This window comes from Alexandromys fortis, unplaced genomic scaffold, assembly GCF_014885135.2.
Source record: "Alexandromys fortis isolate MF-2015 unplaced genomic scaffold, M_Fortis_MF-2015_v1.1 scaffold_51, whole genome shotgun sequence".
NCBI classification, from domain to species: Eukaryota; Metazoa; Chordata; class Mammalia; order Rodentia; family Cricetidae; genus Alexandromys; species Alexandromys fortis.
In genome coordinates, this window is record NW_026067925.1 from 8458335 (window position 1) to 8480776 (window position 22442).

At 46.8% G+C, this 22442-nt stretch overlaps 3 protein-coding genes and 1 pseudogene across 3 annotated transcripts in view; 1 reads left to right on the top strand and 3 right to left on the bottom strand.

Moving 5' to 3' along the window:
• The window catches only part of LOC126502147 (epoxide hydrolase 1-like), a 53654-nt gene extending 46464 nt beyond the window's left edge, over window positions 1-7190 (bottom strand). The window contains exon 1 of the mRNA XM_050142976.1: window positions 7078-7190. The gene's annotated coding sequence lies outside the window, so the exon portion shown is untranslated. The remainder of the gene's footprint in view (window positions 1-7077) is intronic.
• The window catches only part of LOC126502146 (epoxide hydrolase 1), a 31644-nt gene extending 24449 nt beyond the window's left edge, over window positions 1-7195 (bottom strand). Inside the window, exon 1 of the mRNA XM_050142974.1 lies at window positions 7078-7195. The gene's annotated coding sequence lies outside the window, so the exon portion shown is untranslated. The remainder of the gene's footprint in view (window positions 1-7077) is intronic.
• Window positions 7196-13396: 6201 nt separating this feature from the next.
• On the top strand, window positions 13397-18102 carry LOC126502053 (sphingolipid delta(4)-desaturase DES1-like; annotated as a pseudogene).
• A 2630-nt stretch (window positions 18103-20732) lies between these two features.
• LOC126502115 (nascent polypeptide-associated complex subunit alpha-like) lies at window positions 20733-21553 on the bottom strand. Its single transcript, XM_050142923.1, has one exon. The coding sequence runs from the start codon at window positions 21514-21516 to the stop codon at window positions 20863-20865; it is 654 nt and encodes a 217-aa protein (XP_049998880.1). The 5' UTR covers window positions 21517-21553; the 3' UTR covers window positions 20733-20862.
• Window positions 21554-22442: the final 889 nt, after the last annotated feature.

A 22442-nucleotide genomic window follows, 5' to 3' on the forward strand; every position in this document is an offset into this window, starting at 1 on the left:
AAAAAATTTTTTTTGCCAGGCAGACATCTTTAATCCCAGCATTCAGGAGGCAGAGGCAGATGGATCTGAGTTCGAGGCCAGCCTGGTCTACAGAACGAGTGTTCTGGAAAAGCCAGGGCTACACAGAGAAAACACCAAAACATAATAATAATACTTCTCTCCAGTGCTAGGCTGGGCCGCAGGGCCTCACTCACACAGGCACATGCTCTGTCACTAAACTGTTACCTGCTCTGTCTTCACTCATTTCCCCCACTGCTGCCACACAGCTTTTAACGTCCTCTAACAACATAAGGGCATTGCCAGGTCAACGTGCTAAAGCCTGGGAGTTTCACCAGAGCCCTCTTCCAGCTCCCGCTCTGCCAACGACAACAGGAGTGGTCACATTTTCCACTGGCTTAGATGTCTGAGGAGCACGGCTCACCTGCTTTAAGGAGGCTGCAGCTGCGCTGGGCTGGCAGATGCCCGTGCTAGGACAGCAGACGTACCATTGCCTTCCTTCCCACCACACCCCACCCTCATGTGATTTTCCTCAGTGATTGTAACCTCATGGTCTGGAAGCTTCTTCACTGCAGGCAACAGGATTGCCAGGAGCCTGGGCCTTCTGAGCAATCCAGTCCACCTTCCTGGCTTCTTGGGTACCTGGTGACCTTCCTGCAGAGCCCCCCGAAGCCTGGCCAGTTTCATTTTAGGCTGGGAGAGTACTGAATTTGCTTATAGCAATGTCTAGGTTGCAAAAAGAGAACCAAAAGTCTCCAAGGCCTATGAGTGTGCCAAGGGAGTTGAGTGTGGCTCAATGGTAGCACACTTGTCTAGTATTTGTGAGGCCCTGGGTTCAATTCTCAGTACTGTGCTGTGGGATAATGCTCTTATACACTGCAAGGATTTGTCACTCATATTAGTTTAATAAAATGCTGGTTGGCCAGTAGCCTGGCAGGAAGTATAGGTGGGGAGACCAGACTAAGAGAATTCTGGGAAGAAGAAAGGCAGAGTCAGTCACCAGCCAGATGCACAGGAAGCAACAAGAATGCCTTACTGAGAAAAGGCACCAAGCCATGTGGTTAAACAAAGACAAGAATTGTGGGTTATTTAAGTTATAGGAGCTAGTTAATAATAAGCCTGAGCTAATAAGCCAAAAAGTTTATAATTAATATAAACTTCTGTGTTTCTTTGGGATTGACTGTGGGACCAGGCGGGACAGCAACTTCTGTCTACAGGAAAGAAAAAGATCCCAAGGTCACCTCTGAGTTAAGATGCCCGACCCTAACAGGGCATCATCTCCTCCTGAAGTACAGGCTCTCAGAGGACAGGGCTGACAAGGGCTGGGTGGCCTCCATGATGGGGTGCACGGTGAGAAGAGAACAAAGTCACCTCCCCTCACTGGGGCTGGAGGCTTCCATTTTTCTGGGTAGTTCTGTTTTCTCAGAGGGGCAAGCTGGTGGGGCAGTAGGTCTGCCAGAGACAGGCAAGCTGCAAGTGGGGAAAGCACCCCACACTCAGTGGACAGGGGAGACCAGCTCCCCTAAACTGCCTTGTCACCCTCAGGCACTCAGGTCCAGAAACCTGGGGTCTGACTTCTTTGTATTTTAAAACAGTTTAAGAAACAAGCCGTCCAAGGAAAGTGGATTTGCTTACAATTTAGACAAGTGAGGGGTCTCTAAGTTTCTCCACACAACGTCATCTTACACCTTATAGAAAGCCATGAAACAAGGGCAGAACACACCGGAGAGTATGTACACTGACGACATGACTCCTCCAGGGCATGCATAAGGGGAAGGTTTTTATTGTAGATATGAGGGAGAGAACCATGAGAGGCATCTGGGAAAGTAGATTGAGCATGGCCAGCAGACTGGACCCAGCCATGACAGAAGCAGAAATGGAGCAGACAGAGCGGGAGAGAGATGTGTATGTGTGTGTCTGTGTGTGTCTGTGTGTGTGTGTTTGCGGCGGGGGCTAGTGAGGGAATAAGAGATGAAGACAAAGAGACCAAGAGTACACATCACCAAAATAGCAGGGCTCTAAGGAGAAGGAACAGCTGTAGTGAGGGAGGCCCAGGAGTTGGAGAAGTTTATGGTCGTGGAGGAGGTGAGAAGAGCTAGGCGCCTGTGATACTGAGGGAGCCTGGAGACCAGCATGCACTTTGGTGTGCTAATAGGCACCACAGATTGCTGTTTGTTCCTTCTGCAGTGGTGAGGGAACTGGCTCCTTCGGTAGAGGGGAACAAGGCTTCACAAGTTCCTCAGGAACGCTGACTTTTGTCTAACCACCAGGAGTTGGGGAAATGGAGCTTCCTTTGGACCCGACAGTGAGACAAGCTTACTTGTCCTTTCCCAGGGTCAAGGGAACGTAGGCTGCCTCTGCTCTTTGTTCTAGAGATGGATTTTGATTTCAAGTCTTGGCTGAAGAATATGCAAGTCTTAAAGAGCCTCCTGCTTTTCAAAGAGGAAAGATTCACTTATTTGGGGCCTGCAGGGTTCTCTGTCCCTAAGTCTACTCTTCTGACATAAGTCCACTTAAGTAAAGAAAAAAAAATCAAGACAAAATGCAAACGAGAAGGCAGCCTGTAGCCCACCTGCTAGCTCAGGGAGGGGTAGAAGTATACTTCTAAATCTCCCTCACGGGGCATCAGCATGGGGCCATGGCTACACTTCTACTTCAGACACCAACCCTGTCTGCCAGAAAGGAGTTTGGGTTTGGTTCTGGAACTATGTCTGGTACTACCTACAAGCCAGCCTTCCAAACAGTCACAGTCACTCCTTCTGCAGGACAGCCAGCTCTGGGTAGAGTGGACAGAAGACAAGCCAATAGCTGTGTCAGGTTCAAATCCCGGGGGTTAGTTAGATAAAGGTCGAAGCCTGCTCCCCTCTACCAAGGAACAAAGGGCCCTCTCTGGTACCTATTCGCATGCCAAAGCCCATGCTGGTCTCCAGGCTCGCTGGCACCCTGGCTCTTCTTATCCCTCCCCTATGCTAACTGTCCCCAGCGGGTTCCCTCCCTGCAGCTACGCATTGTTCTTATAACCCTGCTGTTTCTGCTATGTGGGAGAGCATTTGCTCTCTCTCTCTCTCTCTCTCTCTCTCTCTCTCTCTCTCTCTCTCTCTCTCTCTCTCTCTCCTCTTTCTTGCTCTCTCTAGGTCTCACACTCAGTTTCTCCCTCTGCTGGTTCTCTTTGTCTTCCTCTCTCACTTGCTCCCTTTTTCTCCTCTCATGGCCAGGTCCAGCCTGCTGGCCACGTTCAGCTGACTACTTTCTCTTCCTGCTCTGATGCCTCTGGCTGTACTGTCCCTCACATCTACAATAGAAACCTTCTGCTCACCCAGACCCTGGAGCAGCCACGTCCTCTTTATATAAGCTGCTCCTCACCTGTGACTCTCTGATGGCCCATGGAGGCACTGGGACCCCCTACCCATGACTGTGGCACCCCATAGCTTTCCCGGATCACAATGCAAACTGCAGCCAGCCAGGCTACAGCCAGGCAAAGGTGTCCATGGCAGGGATGCTCACGTGCTCAGGTACCCACAGCCTAGAGGAAGTTCACTGAGAGCCTGGACTGTGACACAGCAGTAGAAAGACAGGGAAAATAAGGGGACACTGAGAAATAAAGGAGCCCCTCTCCCACAGGATCTGGTGAAGTCTCTTGCCAAGAATTTTCAAACTGCCTGCAAGAGGCTATAATCCTGAGAGAAACCCTCACAATAAGACCAAACCATGCTTAACAGTCAAACCATGTGTCTCCACTTCCTTGTGACATACAGTAAGAACTCCTTTGACCTTTTATGGCCTGCTTTTAAAAAAATTAATACTCCTTTCTTATCAACAAACAAGTGTACAATGAACCCCATAAATCACTTCATAATCTCAGATACTAAATAAAAGTTTAGATTAAAATAGGTATGCTAAGACATATTTAATATAAATCCTTTGAACAGGTTGACTTCAAAATTCACCAAGAAACTAGGTGGGACTATCTCTTGAAATGGCCCTCATACACAGACAGGTACCACCAATACTATGAGACGGGTCTCATGGTTGTCCTATGCGACAGATGGGCCCCACCGTTGTTCTGCGGCGTCTTCCTCTGGGAATAACACCGCCATCCCACCTAGTGCCATCAAGGAACAGAGATCACCCTGGCCCCTTTGTGACAAGGAGAACACAGTGACAGCTAGGCCAAGGGCAACAGAGATTTTAATATACCCTGGAAGGAGGGAGAGGAAAGGCCACACTGATGAGCTGTGTCCTCGCTGCAGCCGACAGCCAGACTTTGGCGTTATCACCTCATGCAATACTATAACCTAAGAAATAAAGGGGATTTCCCTCTGTTTTCAAGAGCACTTAAAATTCAGAGAGAAAGTTTGCTCCTAATAATCTAACCAGTAAGTGCCAAAGAGACGTCCACACTGCATCGCTGCTCACCAGTCTCTCCAACGCTAAAGGCAGCAAAGACGCCTGCTTCTTATTCGGTACAAGGCTTCTTGCTTGTTGGCGGGCCAGCTAGAGAATTTTCTGTATGGCCTTTTCAATAACACAACTGGAACAACACTTTCCCCCTACAGTGAGCTCCCCAGGCCTTGGAAGAGCACGCAGGGTGTGGCTGTGCAGTGACTTGGCTCTCCGGGGAAGTGGGGGTGACCAGCGGCAGCAAAGGGAAGGCAGGCATTGGGCCATGAGAGAAGATGCCACTCCAGCCCTGTGATGGTGGCAGGGCATGCAGGCCACTCTGAGAGTGATGACAGTTGCCCTCTGCTGAGAAAGCAGGAACTGTGATGTCCCTCAAGAAAGCCAATAAACTCTGGTAGCAGGGCAAGTGCTTCTCTGACCCAGTTTGTGTAATTGATTACGTGATGGAGATGGGGACCCGGTCTCCCCACTGCACTGGGCATCGTCATGCAGGAGAAGGTTCTGAGCAGAGGTTGGTTTCCTCTTGGGGACCTTTTCCCAGGATGATCAGCAGAGCCCACTGAAGACTCATCACTAGCTTGGCCTGATGACCACCTGCAGGTGACCCAGGGGGTGGGACTGAGTAGAGGCCCTCTTGTCTCTAATCTCGTCCTTGACTTCTTTTGTCCCCCATCCTCTAGAACCAGGCTGTGTTCCATGTTTTCAAGGTCTCAGAACAAGAATCAAGAAATGGAATTTGGACAGCTTCTGCCCTTCAAATTCTTGAGCCTGAGCCAGAATGCTAGGGGGAAAAAAGAGTGTAGGGACCAGGTAGGTAGGAGCTATGCCTGGGCATGCCGGCACCTCTGTAATGGGAAAACAGGTAGGATGTTGCTCATAGTGACAGGGGCTTTTTGTAGGCACCACTTGGGCACTAGGCAGAAAATGGGCACCCCAGGGGTCTGGTGGAGGTGCACACTTTCCCAACTTTCACTAAAAATCCCTCGCTCTGCTCACCCCGTACTGTGGCAGCCGGGGTGTGTTAGGCACAGCCAAAAGGCAGGCACAGCCACACCAGACAACATGGAGCATTAGAAACCGTGCTGAAGCTCCCACAGCTGACTTCTGAGCAGTTAAGAGCTTAGGGGAAATCTTCTTTTCTTGGAATCGGGACGGCAGAAAGCTCGGGCCCTCTCTTTGACAACGGTCACTCCTCTCAGACTGCAAACGAGGATATAAAAGTCATCCACACGAGGCGTACCCTCCTGCCTCAGGACCTGTGCGTTCTTTCCTCAGTCTAGCGCAGCACCCCCGCCCACACACAAAGTGACTTTCTATCTCTTCAGGAGTGATGAAATGTTGCCTCTGTGAGGCCTTCGAGTTCCACTCAACAATCCTTTTCTCTTTTTAATACTTTTCTGTTTTCTACAGCACATATCATCTTCTAATACAATTTAAAATGTACAAATATATACTTGTTTATTTTGTGGTGCTGGGTTGGATTGTGCTCGTTGTCCGTCCAAAAGCTCATCCCATAAAAGCACGCCCCTGCCACTCCCAGGGTGTAGGGCGGTGTATGAACAGCCGTCCGGGTCCCTAGGCAGAGCCCCACTGGAGACACTTCAACAGGGACACAGGCAGCCATCACGTGGCCCTCCTTGTGTGGGTATTTGGGAATGGAAACTGTTTGCCGAACACGCCCATGCGTTTTTCCCCTCCCTCCTTCGTTTTCTGCTACGTCAGACCAGGCACAGCCAGTGAAAGGCTCCTCTTGAGGAAGGAAGCTACTATCACACTAACAATGTTATCCTCTGGAGCACTGTGGCTTTAAAAGAGAGAGAGAGAGAGAGAGAGAGAGAGAGAGAGAGAGAGAGAGAGAGAGAGAGAGAGAGAGAGAGAGAGAGAGAGAGAGAGAGAGGGAGAGGGAGAGGGAGAGAGAAACACTTGAAACACTTGGTGCTAGTAACAAGCACTGGAGAGCTACAATCTCTAAGCCTACTCTCTCACACTCTCTGTATTCATTGCCTATTTCTATTACGTAATTCCTGTTTTCTGAAACTCGGGTTCTTTTCTACCATTTTTTTTNNNNGGGAGAGGGAGAGGGAGAGGGAGAGGGAGAGGGAGAGGGAGAGAGAGATCACGCCGAATTCAGAGGCAGAGAAGCAAGCAAAACACCCCCAAAGTCTAACTAACAGTTCTCGCCAGCAGCGGCAGAATGCTAGCAAAGGCGCGATCCTAGTCTCGGGCGAGCTGCGCGTAGGTACCCGATGCTTCCACCTCCCACCGATCCCGCCAACCCAACGCGGGCAAGGCGAACCCCGCTTTGTGCCGCTGGAAGTTTAAACAGCGGGAGGTGCGGAGTGGAGAAGTTAAAGGATCCCTGTAGCGCTAGCGCCCTGCGCCACCAGGGTCGGGGCAGGTGCCTGGACAAGCCCCGAGCCTGGAGCCGAAGGGGCAAATCTGCACCTGTGGGGAACCGAGCGAGAGGGCTAAGGAGCGGCGCGGTCAGGCCTAACACCCACCCCTTGCTTCCGAAGCGCACCGGACGGCCCAGGGAAGGGGTGGGAAGGAATGGGGCTTCGGACGCAGGACGAGAAGGCAGGGCCTAGAGCACGCCGGGGATCAGCCTTGGGATGGGGGAAGCGCATTTAACTGCAGGAGCTAAACGCAGCACTTGCCACCGCTGTCCCCGGAGCTTACGGTTAGGATCGCGCTCACGCTCAGGAGGCCGCAGGTGTGCAGTCCCTCCACTCCCCAGCTCCTCTTGCAAGTCTGCGGGACTAGAGCTGCGGGGACCCCAGCAGCCCGTTAGCCCCGCCCCTACGAGTCCCACCCCTCTCTCGGCTCCACCCCCGAGTTGCCTAGGCGGCCAAGGCTTGCTGAGCACCAAGCAAAGGTTTCACGTTGCCGGGCAGTCAGCAGTCTGTGGAATCTAAACCCAAAAGCCGAACAGGCCAGGTTTGACAGCCTTTCTCCCACCCTTTTTCTCGCCTTTCTAGCGAGCAGTTGTAATTATTTTATAAATGAATTGGCACGTGAATAAAGTTTAAAAACAAAACCAAGGTCTGGGGATAAGCTTGGGGTGCTTGTCTTGCATGGACAACAAGGCCCTGGGGTTCATTCTCAGAACCACAGAGAAAATACAAGTAAATAAACTAAAGAATGAAGTGTGGATATAAATACACACGCAAAAACCTTGTCTTTAAGCACACACTGTGAGGTGTGACAGGGACGCCAAGCAAAGGCCAGCACAGCGAGGAAGGAGGCAAAGGTGCCCAAGCAGAAATGCCAACCACAGTTCCTGGCACCCTTGGGGCTAACCTGCTCTCCACTGGCTAGCCTGCCAAGACCCCCGTCGTCACCTCTGCCGCTCCGAAGACTAGCCAATAGCCTCTACGTGCTTTAGTCAACACACTGACAGGATGACCAGCTACACCACTGCGAGGGAGGGCCTAGCCTGCTGGGGCCTGCTGGGGCCTGCTGGGAGGTTCAGGCTTATCCCTCTGCACACATTGGAGGGCAGGGTTCTAAATTTTCACCTCTCACCCTTGGCTCCAGCCTTCTGCGCTGCTCACCATGGCCCAAACCTCCATTCTGAGGGGCAGTTTCCCTCAACTGAACATAGTCAGCTCCTTCCCACCGTCGTGGAACCCCTGGAGAGCATGTTGCCAATCCTCTATCCAAACATGGAATCTCCTGGTACTTCAGCTCTACAGCATCCGGCACATATACCCTCTCGCACCTGTGGGCCTCCTCCAAAGTGCACAGTCCAGGCAAGTCCCCGAGCCTCCCTCCAAATTGCTCCCATAGGAGCTCTGTCTCTTGCCAATCACCAAAGTGGCCACATTTATTATTCCTAACCCAGTGAGGGTGAAAACATTCTAACTCACTGGACAGTGGTGGAGTTATTATTATATTCCTAATTCCAGCACTCGGGAGGAAGAGGCAGGCGAATCTCTGTGAGTTCAAGGCAAGCCAGGTGATGACTGTACCGTCATGAGGACATGCTGAACCCACTTGTCTTAGTTAGCGTTCCTATTGCTGGGATTAAAACTCCATGACCCAAGACAGCTTGGGGAGAAAGGGGTTGGTTTCAGCTTATAGCTTTTTGGTCTCACTCCAGCACGGAGGGAAGTCAGGGTAGGAACACAAGGCAAGAACCTGGGAACAGGAGCTAAAACGAAGGCCACTGTTAATGGATTGCTCAACCTGGCTTGTTCAACCTGCTTTCTTAAAGACCATGTGCCCAGAGGTGGCCCCCTTCCTGGCAGGCTGGGCCCTCCCACATCAATCACTAATTAATAAAAAGCTCCACAGGCTTGCCTACAGGCCAATCTTACACAGGAACTGTGGTTCCTTCTCAGATAACTCCAGCTTGTGTCAGTTTGACAAAAGAAAACAAAATCCAATTAGGACACCATGGAACCGCAGTGTTGGATGAACTTAGAGGCTGGGTGTGGCTCTGTAGTGGGATACTTGCTTGGCAAGCAGAAGGCCCTAGATTGGATCCTCAGCATGGTAAAAATGAACAAATAAAGAAACAGAGTATATGTTATGATATGTGCACTACATCTGAGTAAAGTCATAGTTGAAAACCAATAAAACCAAAGCAGAGAGGTAGCCTTGACTCCCTCTTGTCTGTCACCCACAGGCCATGAACTCTAATGTGGTGCAAGAGGCTTCAAAGTCTAGTTTACACGAAGGAGGTTAACAAACATAGAGACAGAGAGTTCATCGGAGCGGGGAGAGGTTCAGACAGATTTTCTATGTGTTTGCTCAAAAGCCATCCCAAAGCTCAGTGAGGGAGAGAATGGATACAGTGTCGCAGCTAAAATAGATTATGTTTGAAAAGGAAAGAAAGAAAGAACGAAAGAAAGAAAGAAAGAAAGAAAGAAAGAAAGAAAGAAAAAGGCTGTTTCGCCGGGCGATGCCTTTAATCCCAGCACTCGGGAGGCAGAGGCTGGCGGATCTCTGTGAGTTCGAGACCAGCCTGGTCTACAGAGCTAGTTCCAGGACAGGCTCCAAAGCCACAGAGAAACCCTGTCTCGAAAAACCAANAAAAAAAAAAAAAAAAAAAAAAAAAAAAAAAAAAAAAGAAAAAGAAAAAGGCTGTTTCTTGGCATGTGCTTTAGAATACCCAGGTGCCTCTGACTGGATCTTAAACACCCTCCCCTCCCTTTCCTGTGGTGGAGGCTCTGTTACTATGCAGGTGCTATTGGGAGGCATGGAAACTGTGTAAGAGATGGGGCCTAGTGAGAGGTCGGCAGGCCATGCTCCTGGAGGGAATCATGGGATCCCCACCCTCTCATCCTCATCGCCCCGATTCCCTGGCTATGAGTCGAACATTTTTTTCTCCAGTATGTGCTCCTGCCATGATGTGTCACCACAGGCCCCAAGCAAGGCCAACAAATCAAAATCTGAGACTTCTAAAATTCCAAATCAGAACCAACCTGCTTTCTTCATAAGCTGATTACTTCAAGCTCTTGTTAGAGGAGGGAAAGCTGACTCATGCACGCTCAGGTCCAGAAGAAACTTGGAGCTGAGGGCTAACTCTGGTGTCTGTGAGCACACAGAAGTGCATGCTGGCCTCTGGGCTACCTCAGTATCACAAGTACCTGCTAGAGAGTCTTTGTTGACATCCCGACCCTGCTCAGATCCTCTCACCCCACTCCCAACCCAAAACTTCTCCAGCTCATGGGTTTTCCTCCCCCATTCCCTTATAACTCGGCTATTTTGGCCATGAGCTCTCTTGGTCCCTTCTCTCTTGGTTCTCTCTCTCTCTTGGTTCTCTTTCTCTTGTTAGACTCTTTCCCACCTCCCTCTCTTCTCATGGCCAAGTCCAGTCTGCCAGCCATGTCTCACCTACTGCTTTCTCTCTCTGTTCTGGACTCTTCCATATGCCTCTGGCTGTACTCTCCTGCATATCTACAACAAAAACCTTCTGCCTAATGATACCTTGGAGCAGGCATGTCGTCAATTCACACATCTGGTGCCGAAACCCTACGTTTACACACATGCCAGACTTGAGAAACGTGTGGGTGACAATTTGGATAAAAATCACAGAACTCCTCCTGAGTCTTCCCGTCCCCAAAGGAAACCCAGGCCAGCTTGGCACAGTGGTGTTGGCTTGAATTTCAGATGCTTGAAAAGTTGAGACAGAGAGATCACAAGTTCAAGGCCAGCCTGAGTAAAATAAGACTCAACCTTGAGAGAGAAAGAGAGCGGGAAGAGAAAGAAAGAAAGAAAGAAAGAAAGAAAGAAAGAAAGAAAGAAAGAAAGAAAGAAAGAAAGATAGACTTGTGCAATAGCAATATAAATCTAATCACCAGACAGGTTAAGACATTCCCGAGCTAGGCATTGTGGTAGCCCTGCAATCCCACAGGCTCAGGTCTCAGGAGACAGTGAACTTGAGGCCAGCGTGGGCTGTTTAGCTAGATCCTGTCTCAAAAAACAAAACCAAGCAAATGAACTTAAAATTTTTATTTAAAAATTTGTGTATAAGTGTTTTTGCCTGCTTGTTGGTAAGCGCACTACATGCCTGCAGTGACCACAGAGGCCAGAAGAGGGCGTTGGATTCCCCTGAAACTGGAGTTACAGATGTTTGTGAACTGTCAAACTCTGGTCCCCTGCAACAGCAGCGGAGCCGACTCTCGGAACAAACACATCCTAAAACCCACAACCCCGGACACATCAGTCCGCTGCGTTGTTCCCACTGTTCTCACGGTGACTCTTTCCCACCCAACAACTGGTAGAAGAGCCTGTCACTCATAAAGTTCAATGAAGTATAAAAGGCAATGTCTGTGTGAAACTGTCATGAAAATACTTCATTTCCCGATTGTATGGTGGACCAAACAAGGTTTTATTCTGTAGTTTTGTCCATCGTAGTTTTCATAACAGACCAAAAACACTGATAGATACAGAATGCATCTTTCTCCTCTTAAGCCAGATATTAAAAGATTGGCAAAAATGTAAAATAATGCCATGTTCTCTCTATAAGTTAATATAATAACCTTCCATATGCTGCTAATCGGGAAAGTGCCTTAGTCAGGTGTACGGAATCCCTACGATGGAATTCCAGCCCTTGGGAGACAGGGGTAGGTGGACCTCTGTGAGGTCAAGGGCAGCCTGGTCACTCAGTGAGTTCCAGGACAGCCAGGGCTACATAGAAAGACCCTGTCTCAAAAATACAAAAGGAAAAAAAGTGTCTTTGTGTTCTTAATTAGTGTTAGGTATTTAAGGGGATCCTGACCAGGCTGACTCTATGGAGTATTGTATGCACTCACGCACCCCAGAACCCTAACTAAGCATCAGACAAACGGAGCAGTGAAACCTTTCCCACCGTATTTTCTCAAATCCATTGCTTTCCTTTCCTTTCCTTTTTAAAGACAGAGTCTCAAGGTCAGATTGGCCTCCAAGTTGTAATCCTCCTGCTTCATTCTCCTGAATATTGGGATTCCAGGCATGTGGCACCATGCATGGCTTTCTGAATGTTTTTATTAATTGTGTTAATTAGCATTACAATGGGTTTCATTATGACATTTTCAATCATATATAAAACGTACTTTGGTTATAATTCTCTCATTATCTATACCTATCTCCCCTCCTTGGTGCCTAACAGAAACAATAACCCTTCCTTCATGTCTCTCTCTCATGTCCACATGAGAGGACACATACCATACGTGTTCATCTTAATTTGCTGAACATAATGATCTCCAGTTCCATTTTTCTGCAAATGACACAATTTTTTTCTCCATGACTAAACAATTTCGCTCACATCAGCTAAAAGAGAGCTACCTCCAGCTAAGGGATCAGACCATGTCAGCTGAGAGATCGCCACCTTCAGGTGGGGGTCAGAGTGTATTAGCTGAGAGAGCGCCCTCTTCATTATTTTGGAGGTAAACCTGAGATAGTAGTCAAGAGAGACAGTTTCTTGTGTGGCATCACGTTGCCTGCGTGCTGTCATTTGGAAGAGGCTCTGCCTACACATGCTCAGAGAGCAACACCTCCTTCTGGGAAGCCAGGCCTTACATTCACTCTGTAGGCAGATACACACACCGGCAGCAGAAACAGCCAAGCGAGGCCCTATTCCAGCTGTGGCATCACACTCGGCCACTAGAGAGGTCAATCTATGACTTTAGACCTCCTAGGAACAGTGGGGGTGGATGTACCTCTACCATTCACGGCTGAGTCCCATCATCGTCTGGATTCTGTGACCCTTCAGGAACCACTCCACCTGGATTCTAACACAGCCACCTTTGGCTATGGAGGAAGAGCTACCACTGGCAGAGGCCGGTGAGCCAGACTCTACCCCGCTCTGGCCTTCCATCCCCAGCTGCAGCTGTGCCCTGGCCCCAGTCTCAGATCCATCCATACTCTACCATAAGATGATACACCGCACTTTTTCTGGCTTCCTTCTTGGTGTTTGGTATACCGTTTTCAAGCGCTAGTGTTAATACAATTTCTCCATGAACTAACTTTAAATTGTATAATCCAGGGTAAGACGCCTACTTACCCCAGAACTCCAGCCCAAGAAAAGATTTTAATAAGTCTACTTTTCTCCCTTTTTGCACCAATACCTTTAAGAAGGATACATAAGGGGCTGGAGAGATGGCTCAGAGGGTAAGAGCATTGCCTGCTCTTCCAAAGGCCCTGAGTTCAATTCCCAGCAACCACATGGTGGCTCACAACCATCTGTAGTGAGGTCTGGTGCCCTCTTCTGGCCTGCAGGCATACACGCAGAAAGAATATTGTATACATAATAAATAGATAAAAATATTTTTTTTTTAAAAAAAGAAGGATACATAAGAAATCACAGAGGTCATGAAGATTTACCTCAATGTCTTCTTCTGAGTTTAGTGATCTTATCATTGGGTCTTCGGCGCGGTTTTACTTAGCAGTTGTGCATGTTTAGAGGAAGGTGTCCCGCTTGTGAGTCTACATGTTAATGACTAGCTGCTCTGCCACCGTGTCATGGAAACCTGATTGATTATGATTGCAATTACACTAATCTCCATTGATCATGCTTGTTGGGTGTTCTGTTCTTACTGCAAAACATCCAGAGATAAAATCCTTGGTGCAACCTGACCCCAACCTGATCTGGATCATATCCGTGATATTCCTTGTCCAGCTGGTTTCATTTCACTTAGTGAAGGACTTGGAGTGGAAATGGGTCCTATTTTGGTCCTTTGTCTTTGGTAGCTCCAATAAGCACTCAGTGACTCTGGGGAATCCATGAGATTTCCACAATTTCCTCTTTGGCCACTATAGGGCGCTGTGGAACCGCTGGTTTGGAATGTTTGCTAACCTCCCTATTGGAGTTCCATATTCAGTTTCCTTTAAGAGATACCACATGGACCATCACCTATACCTCGGAGCTGATGGCATTGATGTGGATATTCCTACCGATTTTGAGGGCTGGTTCTTCTGCACCACCTTCAGGAAGCTTGTCTGGGTTATCCTTCAACCTCTCTCTTATGCTTTTAGACCCCTGTTCATCAATCACAAACCAATTACTTATCTGGAAATCATCAATACCGTGACCCAGATCATTTTTGACATTATAGTTTACTATGTTTTTGGAATTAAATCTCTAGTCTACATGTTAGCAGCCTCCCTGCTTGGCCGAGGTTTGCACCCAATTGCTGGGCTATATAAAGGGGCACGAAACAAACTCATAATATGGGCCTCTGAATCTGCTGACCTTCAGTGTGGGCTATCATAATGAACACCGTGACTTCCCCAACATTCCTGCAAAAAAACCTGCCCCTGGTAAGTGAAAGATTTTGTAAATATTTTCATTCCTAATAGTTGTATAATCCAAATTAGTCTTTTTTTTCCAAATTGGTCTTCACTTAATTGTTTTTAAAGAAAGCTAGTATATTTTATCAACCAAAGCTGCTTGTTAAAATGAAAATCTAAGTGTAATATACATCTAGTGCCCAACAGGCTAGTGTTTACTAAGGATACACGCTTTTAGATCCGGAGGCTTAGTGGTTACATTTAAGGTCCAGAAGTACTGGGAGATGTGTAAAGTCTGTTGTCCAGTAAATGACTCTGGTTAGGCCTCTCAGCATCCATTCAAGTGCAGAGAGGAGACACCGTGACTAAGGCAGCTTAGGAAAGAAAGCATTTCATTAGGGGCTTGCTCACAGTCCCAGAGGGTTAGCCCGTGATCCTCATGGCAGCAGGCATGCAGGAACGGTGGTGAATGAGACTGGACCAGGCATGGACTTTGGAAATCTGGTTTATAGAGTGGCAACTTTGAGGAACACATGTTGAGATAGTGAGGCATGAAACACTTCTGTTGTTACCTTTTCTGGAGCTCTTGCATGAGGTCCCCAACTTAGTTTCAATAGGTCCAGCAGGAGAACAAGTGTGGGTTTGTTTTATGCAGAACATTAGCGGGCAACTGTCCCGGGGAACTGTGACACCCCTGCACCCCTGCGAAAGGCCCATGAGGGCACAGGACTATTCTCTCCACTGTTCACCAGGCTTAACGTTTTCAGAACAAAGTATCTGAAAAAAGCAGCACCTACCTGCGTGAGCACAACCTTGAACAAGGGTAACGTGACGCTAGTGCCCGATTCCTTGGTGTCTGTCTGCCCTGAATCTCTAGTGTGGCTTTTGTTGACCTCTGCTGTGTACGTGTGAGTGCCTGCAGACACGGATGTGCACGACGTGTGTGTTTTGTGCTCAGAGAAACCAGAAGAGGGTGTCAGATCCCCTGGAATTGGAGTTACAGGCGGTTGTGAGCTGCCATGTAGGTGCTGGGAACTGAACTCGAGTCTTCTACAATATTGGAAGACACTCTTCTGAGCCATCTCTATAGCCTAGAACTTTTATGTTTTTTTTTTAAGTGGGTCTTCCTTAGAGACTAAGCCAGTAGTAATCCTCTGAACACATGGTTTCTTTTTTTCCCCAAAATAAGCCACATAGAAAAGTATGTGTAACTTTCTGTAGCCATCCTGATACTGAAAACTTAGCTTATGTCAGACATCTTGACTTAAGCCCCAGGGCATCCCTCTCTCTCCCTTCATGCTGTCTTCCTCCTTAATTGATTAATTAATTTTTTACATACCAAATCCATGTTCCTTCTCCCTCTGTTCTCCCACTCCTGCTACCTCCCCTCCCTCCCCCCATCTTGTCCTCAGAGAGAGTATGGCCTCCCCTGGGAAGTAAGCTAAATCTGTCTCCTCACCGCCCTGAGGTAGGACCAAGGCCCTCCCCTCCATGGCTGAGCAAGGTTTCTCTCCATAGAGAATGGGCTCTACAAGTCAGTTCATGCATTAGGGTCGGATCCTGGTCCCACTCCCAGAGGCCCCACACACTGCCCAATCCACCCCATTGTCACCTGCATTCAGGGGCCTAGTTCAGACCCATGCAGGTTCCCCAGTGTCAGTCCAGAGTCAGTGAGCTCCTGCCAGCTCAGGTCAGTTGATTCTGTGGGTTTCCCCATCATGGTCTTGACCCCTTTGTTCATATTATCACTCCTGCCTCTCTTGGCTTGTTCTCTGGGAGCTGGGCACAGTGGCAGGTTGTGGATCTCTGTGTCTGCTTCCTTCTGTTTCTGGACAAGGGTTCTAGCTTCTCTGGGATTGTGGACTGTAGGCTGGTTATCCTTTGCTTTATATTTGATATTCACTTGTGAGTGAGTACATACTGTATTTGTCTTTCTGGGTGTGGGTTCCCTCACTCAGGATAGTTTTTTTCTAGTTCTGTCCATTTGTCTGTGATTTCACGATGTCATTGCTTTTTACCACTGAGTAATATTCCACTGTGTAAATGTACCACATTTTCTTTATCCATTCTTCAGTTGACGGGCATCTAGGTTGCTTTCAGGTTCTGACTATTATGAACAATGCTGCCATAAACATAATTGAGCAAATGTCACAGAATAAAGGAGTAAAAACAATAAAATAAACATTAAAAAGTAATAGAGTAAAAACAAATAAGCCATGTAAGGATGAAATACACACGGAGAGTCTGGATTATGTATATTATTGTGTTTTTTTGAATTTTTTGACTGTGAAGGAGTTAAGTAAACAACATATATACTTTAAAGATATCTTGACCTCAGAATTTGAGTCTAAGGATATGTTGCTTTGGAAAAGGGGTTCTTCATTTGTTTTCACAGAGGATGAGAACCTATGGAATCCTTCCAGACTAATGTGGCTTGATGCACCAAAATCCTCTAAAAGGTTGCTATGAACACCCCCCCCCCCAAATACTTTGCCCAACAAAAAGCAGGAAGCAGTTTGGAGAGAACTATGCCCATATTCCCAAATATTGTTTATAAATGTTTATTTACATTTAAAGGGGATATGATATAGAGATTTACATTGGTATGGATCTTGGTTTATTGATACAAATTTAAAATCAATTTTGTAATATGTATATTTCTGCTCTTGATTAAGGTATTGTGTTTGTGCAGCTCATTTAAAAATATAATGTATAATTAAGAAATATAGGTTAATAGATAATCATCTATAATAGTCAAGCTTGTAGCCTTGTTAGTTAGGTTTTCTAGATATATAGAGATATATTTCAGTTAGATAGGTATTCTTCAAAATTTTCAGAGACATTTAGAATATGACATTTAAAATGTTTAAGAATTTAGGACTTTTCATGACAGTGAGATACTCTGCTCCTGGAAGCACTAATCTACTTCAAGAAAAAGATGGGCATCAAAGAGGCTCCTCATGGAGTTTGCTAGCCATTTGGGCAAGAAACTTCTCTTGCCTAGACTGCTTTTTGATATGCTGTGTAAACTGGACATGCAGGACCCACAGAGAGATGAGTGCTGAGCTTGCCTAAAGGTGAGACAGTCTTTCAGAGTCCCTGCTTCATAAAAGAGTCTGCAAGACATTCTGCAGGACACAAAAGAAAATGACTGACAAACTGCCAGTATAGGTGGAACTGTCTTTGACATTTCCTGCTTTATGGAAAAGTCTGCTGGATACTATGGGCCTGTGGGCTGAAGATGGATGCCCCAAAGGTACAGAAGAACTTTGGGTAACTGTGCAGGCAGTGAGATGTCTCTGTCAATTCTGGAAGTTGCTTCCAGCAACTTTGGAAGTTGCTTACAATGAACTTTCTGTTTGCTTAGGTAATATTATATCCTTCTGGAGTCTAATGGCATTGCATAATAGATAGTAATAATTATAGTTTTCCTTAATCATGACAAAAATAGATATAAATATAGTAACTGTAATTCTTACTACATCTCTGGGACGAAACCTGCTTGATCGTGGTGGATGATGCTTCCAGTGTGTTCCTGGATTCGGTTTGCCAGTATTTTTTTTTTTTGAGTATATTTGAATCAATGTTTGTGAGAGAGTGTGGGTTCTGAAACTGAGCTGTTCGTGTGATTGTGATCTGTAGTCTTTATTCATGAAGACCTGCAGGGAGTCTGGAGGACCATGAGCAAAGGTGATGCCCTTTGGCTGGCTCGGTATTTTGTCCCTCAGTCTGTCAGACACTCACCTGCTGTCTTGAGGCCTCCGTAACACCCACTCTTCACCTTGCTGTGTTTTTCACTTCCAGGTGAGGAAAATAGCAGCCGAGTACTACGATAAACTCCCCCAGCACAGCTCCTGGATCAAAGTGCTGTATGATTTTGTGGCGGATGACACAATAAGTCCCTACTCAAGGGGGAAGAGGCTTCAAGAAGAAAGTAACTTTTGGAGAAACACTCTCAGAGCCAAAGCAAATTCTGCAAAGACTTAAAATAACTGACGACGTCTATTTGTTTCCTTATTAAAGTTAAGGTCAGTGATGCTCAGAAGCTGTCCAGGAAGAGTTTTAATCTCCATAATATCAAAAAGCTGTTCTGGTTCCCTGTCAGCCTGACTCTGTCACAGAACTCAACTACCATCCCCGAGAGAGTGTTCACTCTTGTCTACCATTTTGCAAGCATATTGTAAAACTGCCCGTTTCTATTATATGATTTTGTCACAATTCTACCTTTAAGATAACTAATAACTTAAGGTATTAATCGCAGTGTATCAATATCTATTGTTTCTTTGTCTTTTTCTTCCTTTATTACAATTGGTTACCTGAGTACTAAAAGAAACTTATTTTAAATTTTCTGTTCAAAAGTGGGTTTTCCCCCGGTCCATTCCTTAGTCCCTGGGAAGGAAATTGACTCTGATCTCACAGGCCTGAGGTCCTGACTCTGTGTGGGATGCCACATGCAGGCTGTGGTGGTTTGAAAGAAAGAGATGCCCTAAGAGAGCGGCACTGTTGGGAGCTGTGGTCTTGCTGGAGGAAGTGTGGTCTTGTTGGAAGAAGAGTGTCACTGTGGGGATGGGCTTTGAGATCTTTTTCTCAAACGTCACTCAGTGTGACGGTCAGTCAACTTCCTGCTGCCTTCTTGTCGAGACGTAACCTACACCATGTCTACCTGCACGCTGCCATGCTCCCCGCCATGATGGTAATGGACCGAACCTCTGAAACTGTAAGCTGCCACCTCAATTAAATGTTTTCTTTTTAAGAGTTGCCATTGCCATGGTGTCTCTCCACAGCAATAAAAACCCAAACTAAGACACAGGTTTTAGCGCCTGAGCATGCAGGAGGACCTTCTTGATTGCTGTGTGGACACCATGCAGTGGCTAAGAGCACTGGCTGCTCTTCCAGAGAACCCAGGTTCCCTCTCCATTACCCACATGACTGCTCACAGTTGTTTGAAGCTCCAGTTCCAGGGAATCTCATCCCCCTCTTGTGGCAGCCACTGGTACTACATCACATGGTACATAGACATGAAACGCACCCATACTCATAAAATAATAGAGTAATCTTATAAAGAAGATAACGGAATCAAGTCACATCACTAGCTCAAACATGTAGACCCCAAGGGGTGTTCCTGAGTCCTACAAATTTACACATAGATTCCGTGGGCTTCCCTCCAAATTCCCAACAGGCCCTCCTGGAGAAAGTGACAAGCCGCTGCCATATGTTTTGCAGAACTATAAAGAAACTTAAAACACCAAGAATATATGACCAATTCATTTCCATAAGTAAACATGCTAGTCTATGGAGGAGAGAAATGTTAAGTTAAAATTTTAATTGTTTATTTATTTATTATTCATAGTCGTGGCGTGTGTTTGAATCGAGTGTGGCCATACTACAGTGCTCAGGTGAAGAAGGTCGGAGGGCAACTCTAAGGTTGCTTTTCTCGTTCTACTTTCTAGCAAGTCCATGGATCGAACTCAGGTCAGGAAGTTTGTGTGACAAGTACTTTCACCCACCGAGCGATCTCACCAGGCAGAAAAGTCATGCCTTTTCAACAATGAGAACTATGGTAGACGGCCACAGGGGAAAAGAGCAACAACAACCCCGATCTCACCTCAAATGCAACAGCTTCCACTACCCTTGCTTTTGCTCGGGGGTCTCTTCTGAAGATCAAACAATATTCTGGAAGACAACTGCACCTGTACTGAACATTCGTGGACGTTTCCCTATGTACAGATGCATTATTCTGTATGTTATAATAACGAACTATTATATAGCTGTGTGAATTATTCACATAGATGTCTACACTGTGATAGGGCTGTATATCCTCTAGCACTTGCTTTGGGAATGGATGGATAGGTATAAACTTTTTGCAAATAATGCTGCATTTTACTTATGGGATTTGGGCAGCAATCGACTATAGTATCTGTAGCAGTGCTGAAACTAATCCCCAACACTAGACAATTTTGGGGTTGTTAGTATAAATAGAAAATGGATAGTATGCCTAAACACGAAAGCAAAATATACTTTATTTCTAAAGAGGAATAAATAGAAAACCTAGCAGACTAGGTAAATGCAAGATTTCTTATGATAAAAATACACCATGAGAAATGAGAGGATAAAATAGATATTAAAGTGTGAAACAAAACAGATCAAAGCCGGGAAATGGTAGAACATACCTTAAATCCCAGCACTTGGGAGGCAAAGGTAGGCAGATCTCTGTGAGTTTGGGGTAGCCTGGTCTACAGAGCTAGTTCCAGGACAGCCAGTGCTCTGTTACACTAGAAAACCCTCTCTTAGAAACACAAAACAACAACAACAAAAGAAAACAAGCAAAACAAGGGAAAAAACAAAACCCAAACAAAAAACAAAAAAGATTGGCAAATGTATATAGTTTTTGATATGAACAGTTTATAAAGACTTCAATTCAGGACAAGCAAAATTTCTACTTCAGCTCCAATAATAAAGTGATATCCACTCAGTTTTATTTAAGGAGCAAACAAGGCAGGGAAATAGTAAGATCTCTAATCGGCATGTGGATGAAACCACCACGCTTTAGTTATCAGTGAAGAGAAACTGACAGTCAGCATAGGTTACAAAGCCAATGTACATTTCTTTTTTTTTTTTTTTCATCCAACAAGAAGCCACAACTTTATTAGTGATAGAAACAGTACAAATTTCAAACCAAGCTGCAGTTCCACCTTTGAAACACCAAAAAGGGGGGAGGGGATGGGGAGTGTCCTCTCCGTCAAATAGTTACATTGTTAATTCCATAATAGCATTTACAATATCATTACTGTTGTTTTTCAGGGCTCGGACTGCCTTTGCTCTGGACACATTCGCCTGTGACATGACCAATTCTATGTCCTTAACTTCCACACCTGTCTCATCAACCTCTTCCTCCTCACTCTCTTCTTGTACTGTCGGAGTCTGAGTATTTTCTTGAATGTTTGAAACGGCTTCACCTTGAACTTTGAACTTCTCAGCAGCTGCTAACTGTGCTTGCTCAGACAAATCTTCAATCTTGGCTTCTCCAAATACGATGTAGGTGTCTGAAGCCGGGCTCTTGTAGACGTCTGGCTTGGTGATGACGAAGAGGATATTTTTAGATTTCCGGATAGTGACTCTAGTAACCCCTGTAACCTGTAACCTGCCCAAGACCCGGCTTGGACATAGCCTCCGTGCTTTCTTTTCACTCCGGCTCTGCTTTGCTTTACTGACTGGTTCTTCATCAATTTCAGCTGCTGCCACCAGCTGGGCTTGTTGTGTGGCTGTCTGTGTGGAGTCTTGTTCCTCCAGCTCTGGTACTGATTCATCGCTGTCAGATTCTGTTCCCGACCCTGTCTCAGCCTGGGGCTGTGGCAGCTCCTGCTCTGTGGCAGGGACGGTTTCTGTGGCTTCTCCAGGCATTTTGTGAGGAGGACGCGGAACCAAGATGGCGGCGGAAAGAGAGGCCAATGTACATTTCTGTTCAAAGAACAGAGTTATGGCCAGAGCTAGAGGAAGGCGAGGCTGTGGAGTATGAGCAGTTCTAAGCGACTTGCCTTCCCTGGGTGATGAGAAGCAGATGGGCATCAGGGAAGGCTGGGTCTGGGTTCTTCTCCTGAACAGGAATGGACATGGGGGCCTGTGTCTGAGTACAGCAAGCACCCAGAACCTGAGCAAAGACACAGTGAAGTTAAAAGAGCTGCAAAATCCCTCTGTGTTTAACACAGATGCTGAGAACTGATGACGGTCTGAACCACAAGCTGCCAAAGGTGCTTTAAAATCAAACATGAATAATTCCACAGCGCATGGACAGACAAGGCAGCTCTGCAGGGTCTAACACAGACCTAGCGTGGACATGTCTAAGACACAGAAATGAGCGGTAGGAGCAGCCCTGTGTCTCCCCTGTGCACAGCCCCAGCCGTGTGCTCTGGCTTGGCCTCACAAAGCTCTTCTGGGCCCACAGTGCTCTGCTCTCACTCGCTCTCTGGCAGCAGCTCAGAGTCAGGCCCCCTGTGCAGCCCTTTCTATAGCTGGCAAAACCAAAGCAGGTTTATGCATTTCTGACTCCAGTTCACAGGGACTTCCCCCTCCCCCATCTCCTGGGGCATGCTCTCGGGGCTGCGGAAGAACAGCCCCCCCCCCTTGCTCAACTCCGTGTGGCCTCCCTGTGTTAGAAAATCTAAGAACATACCTGTGGAGGCAGAAATTAGTGGTTTATTTAAGGCCAGCCTGAGGAGAACAGAGGAGACTTTGGTGTCTCAGTTTCCATGTTCATACGTAGCACAGGGTGTGAAGAGTTTCTACCAGGCACGAAGGGGAGCAATCTCAGGCAGCAGCTAACCAGGAGG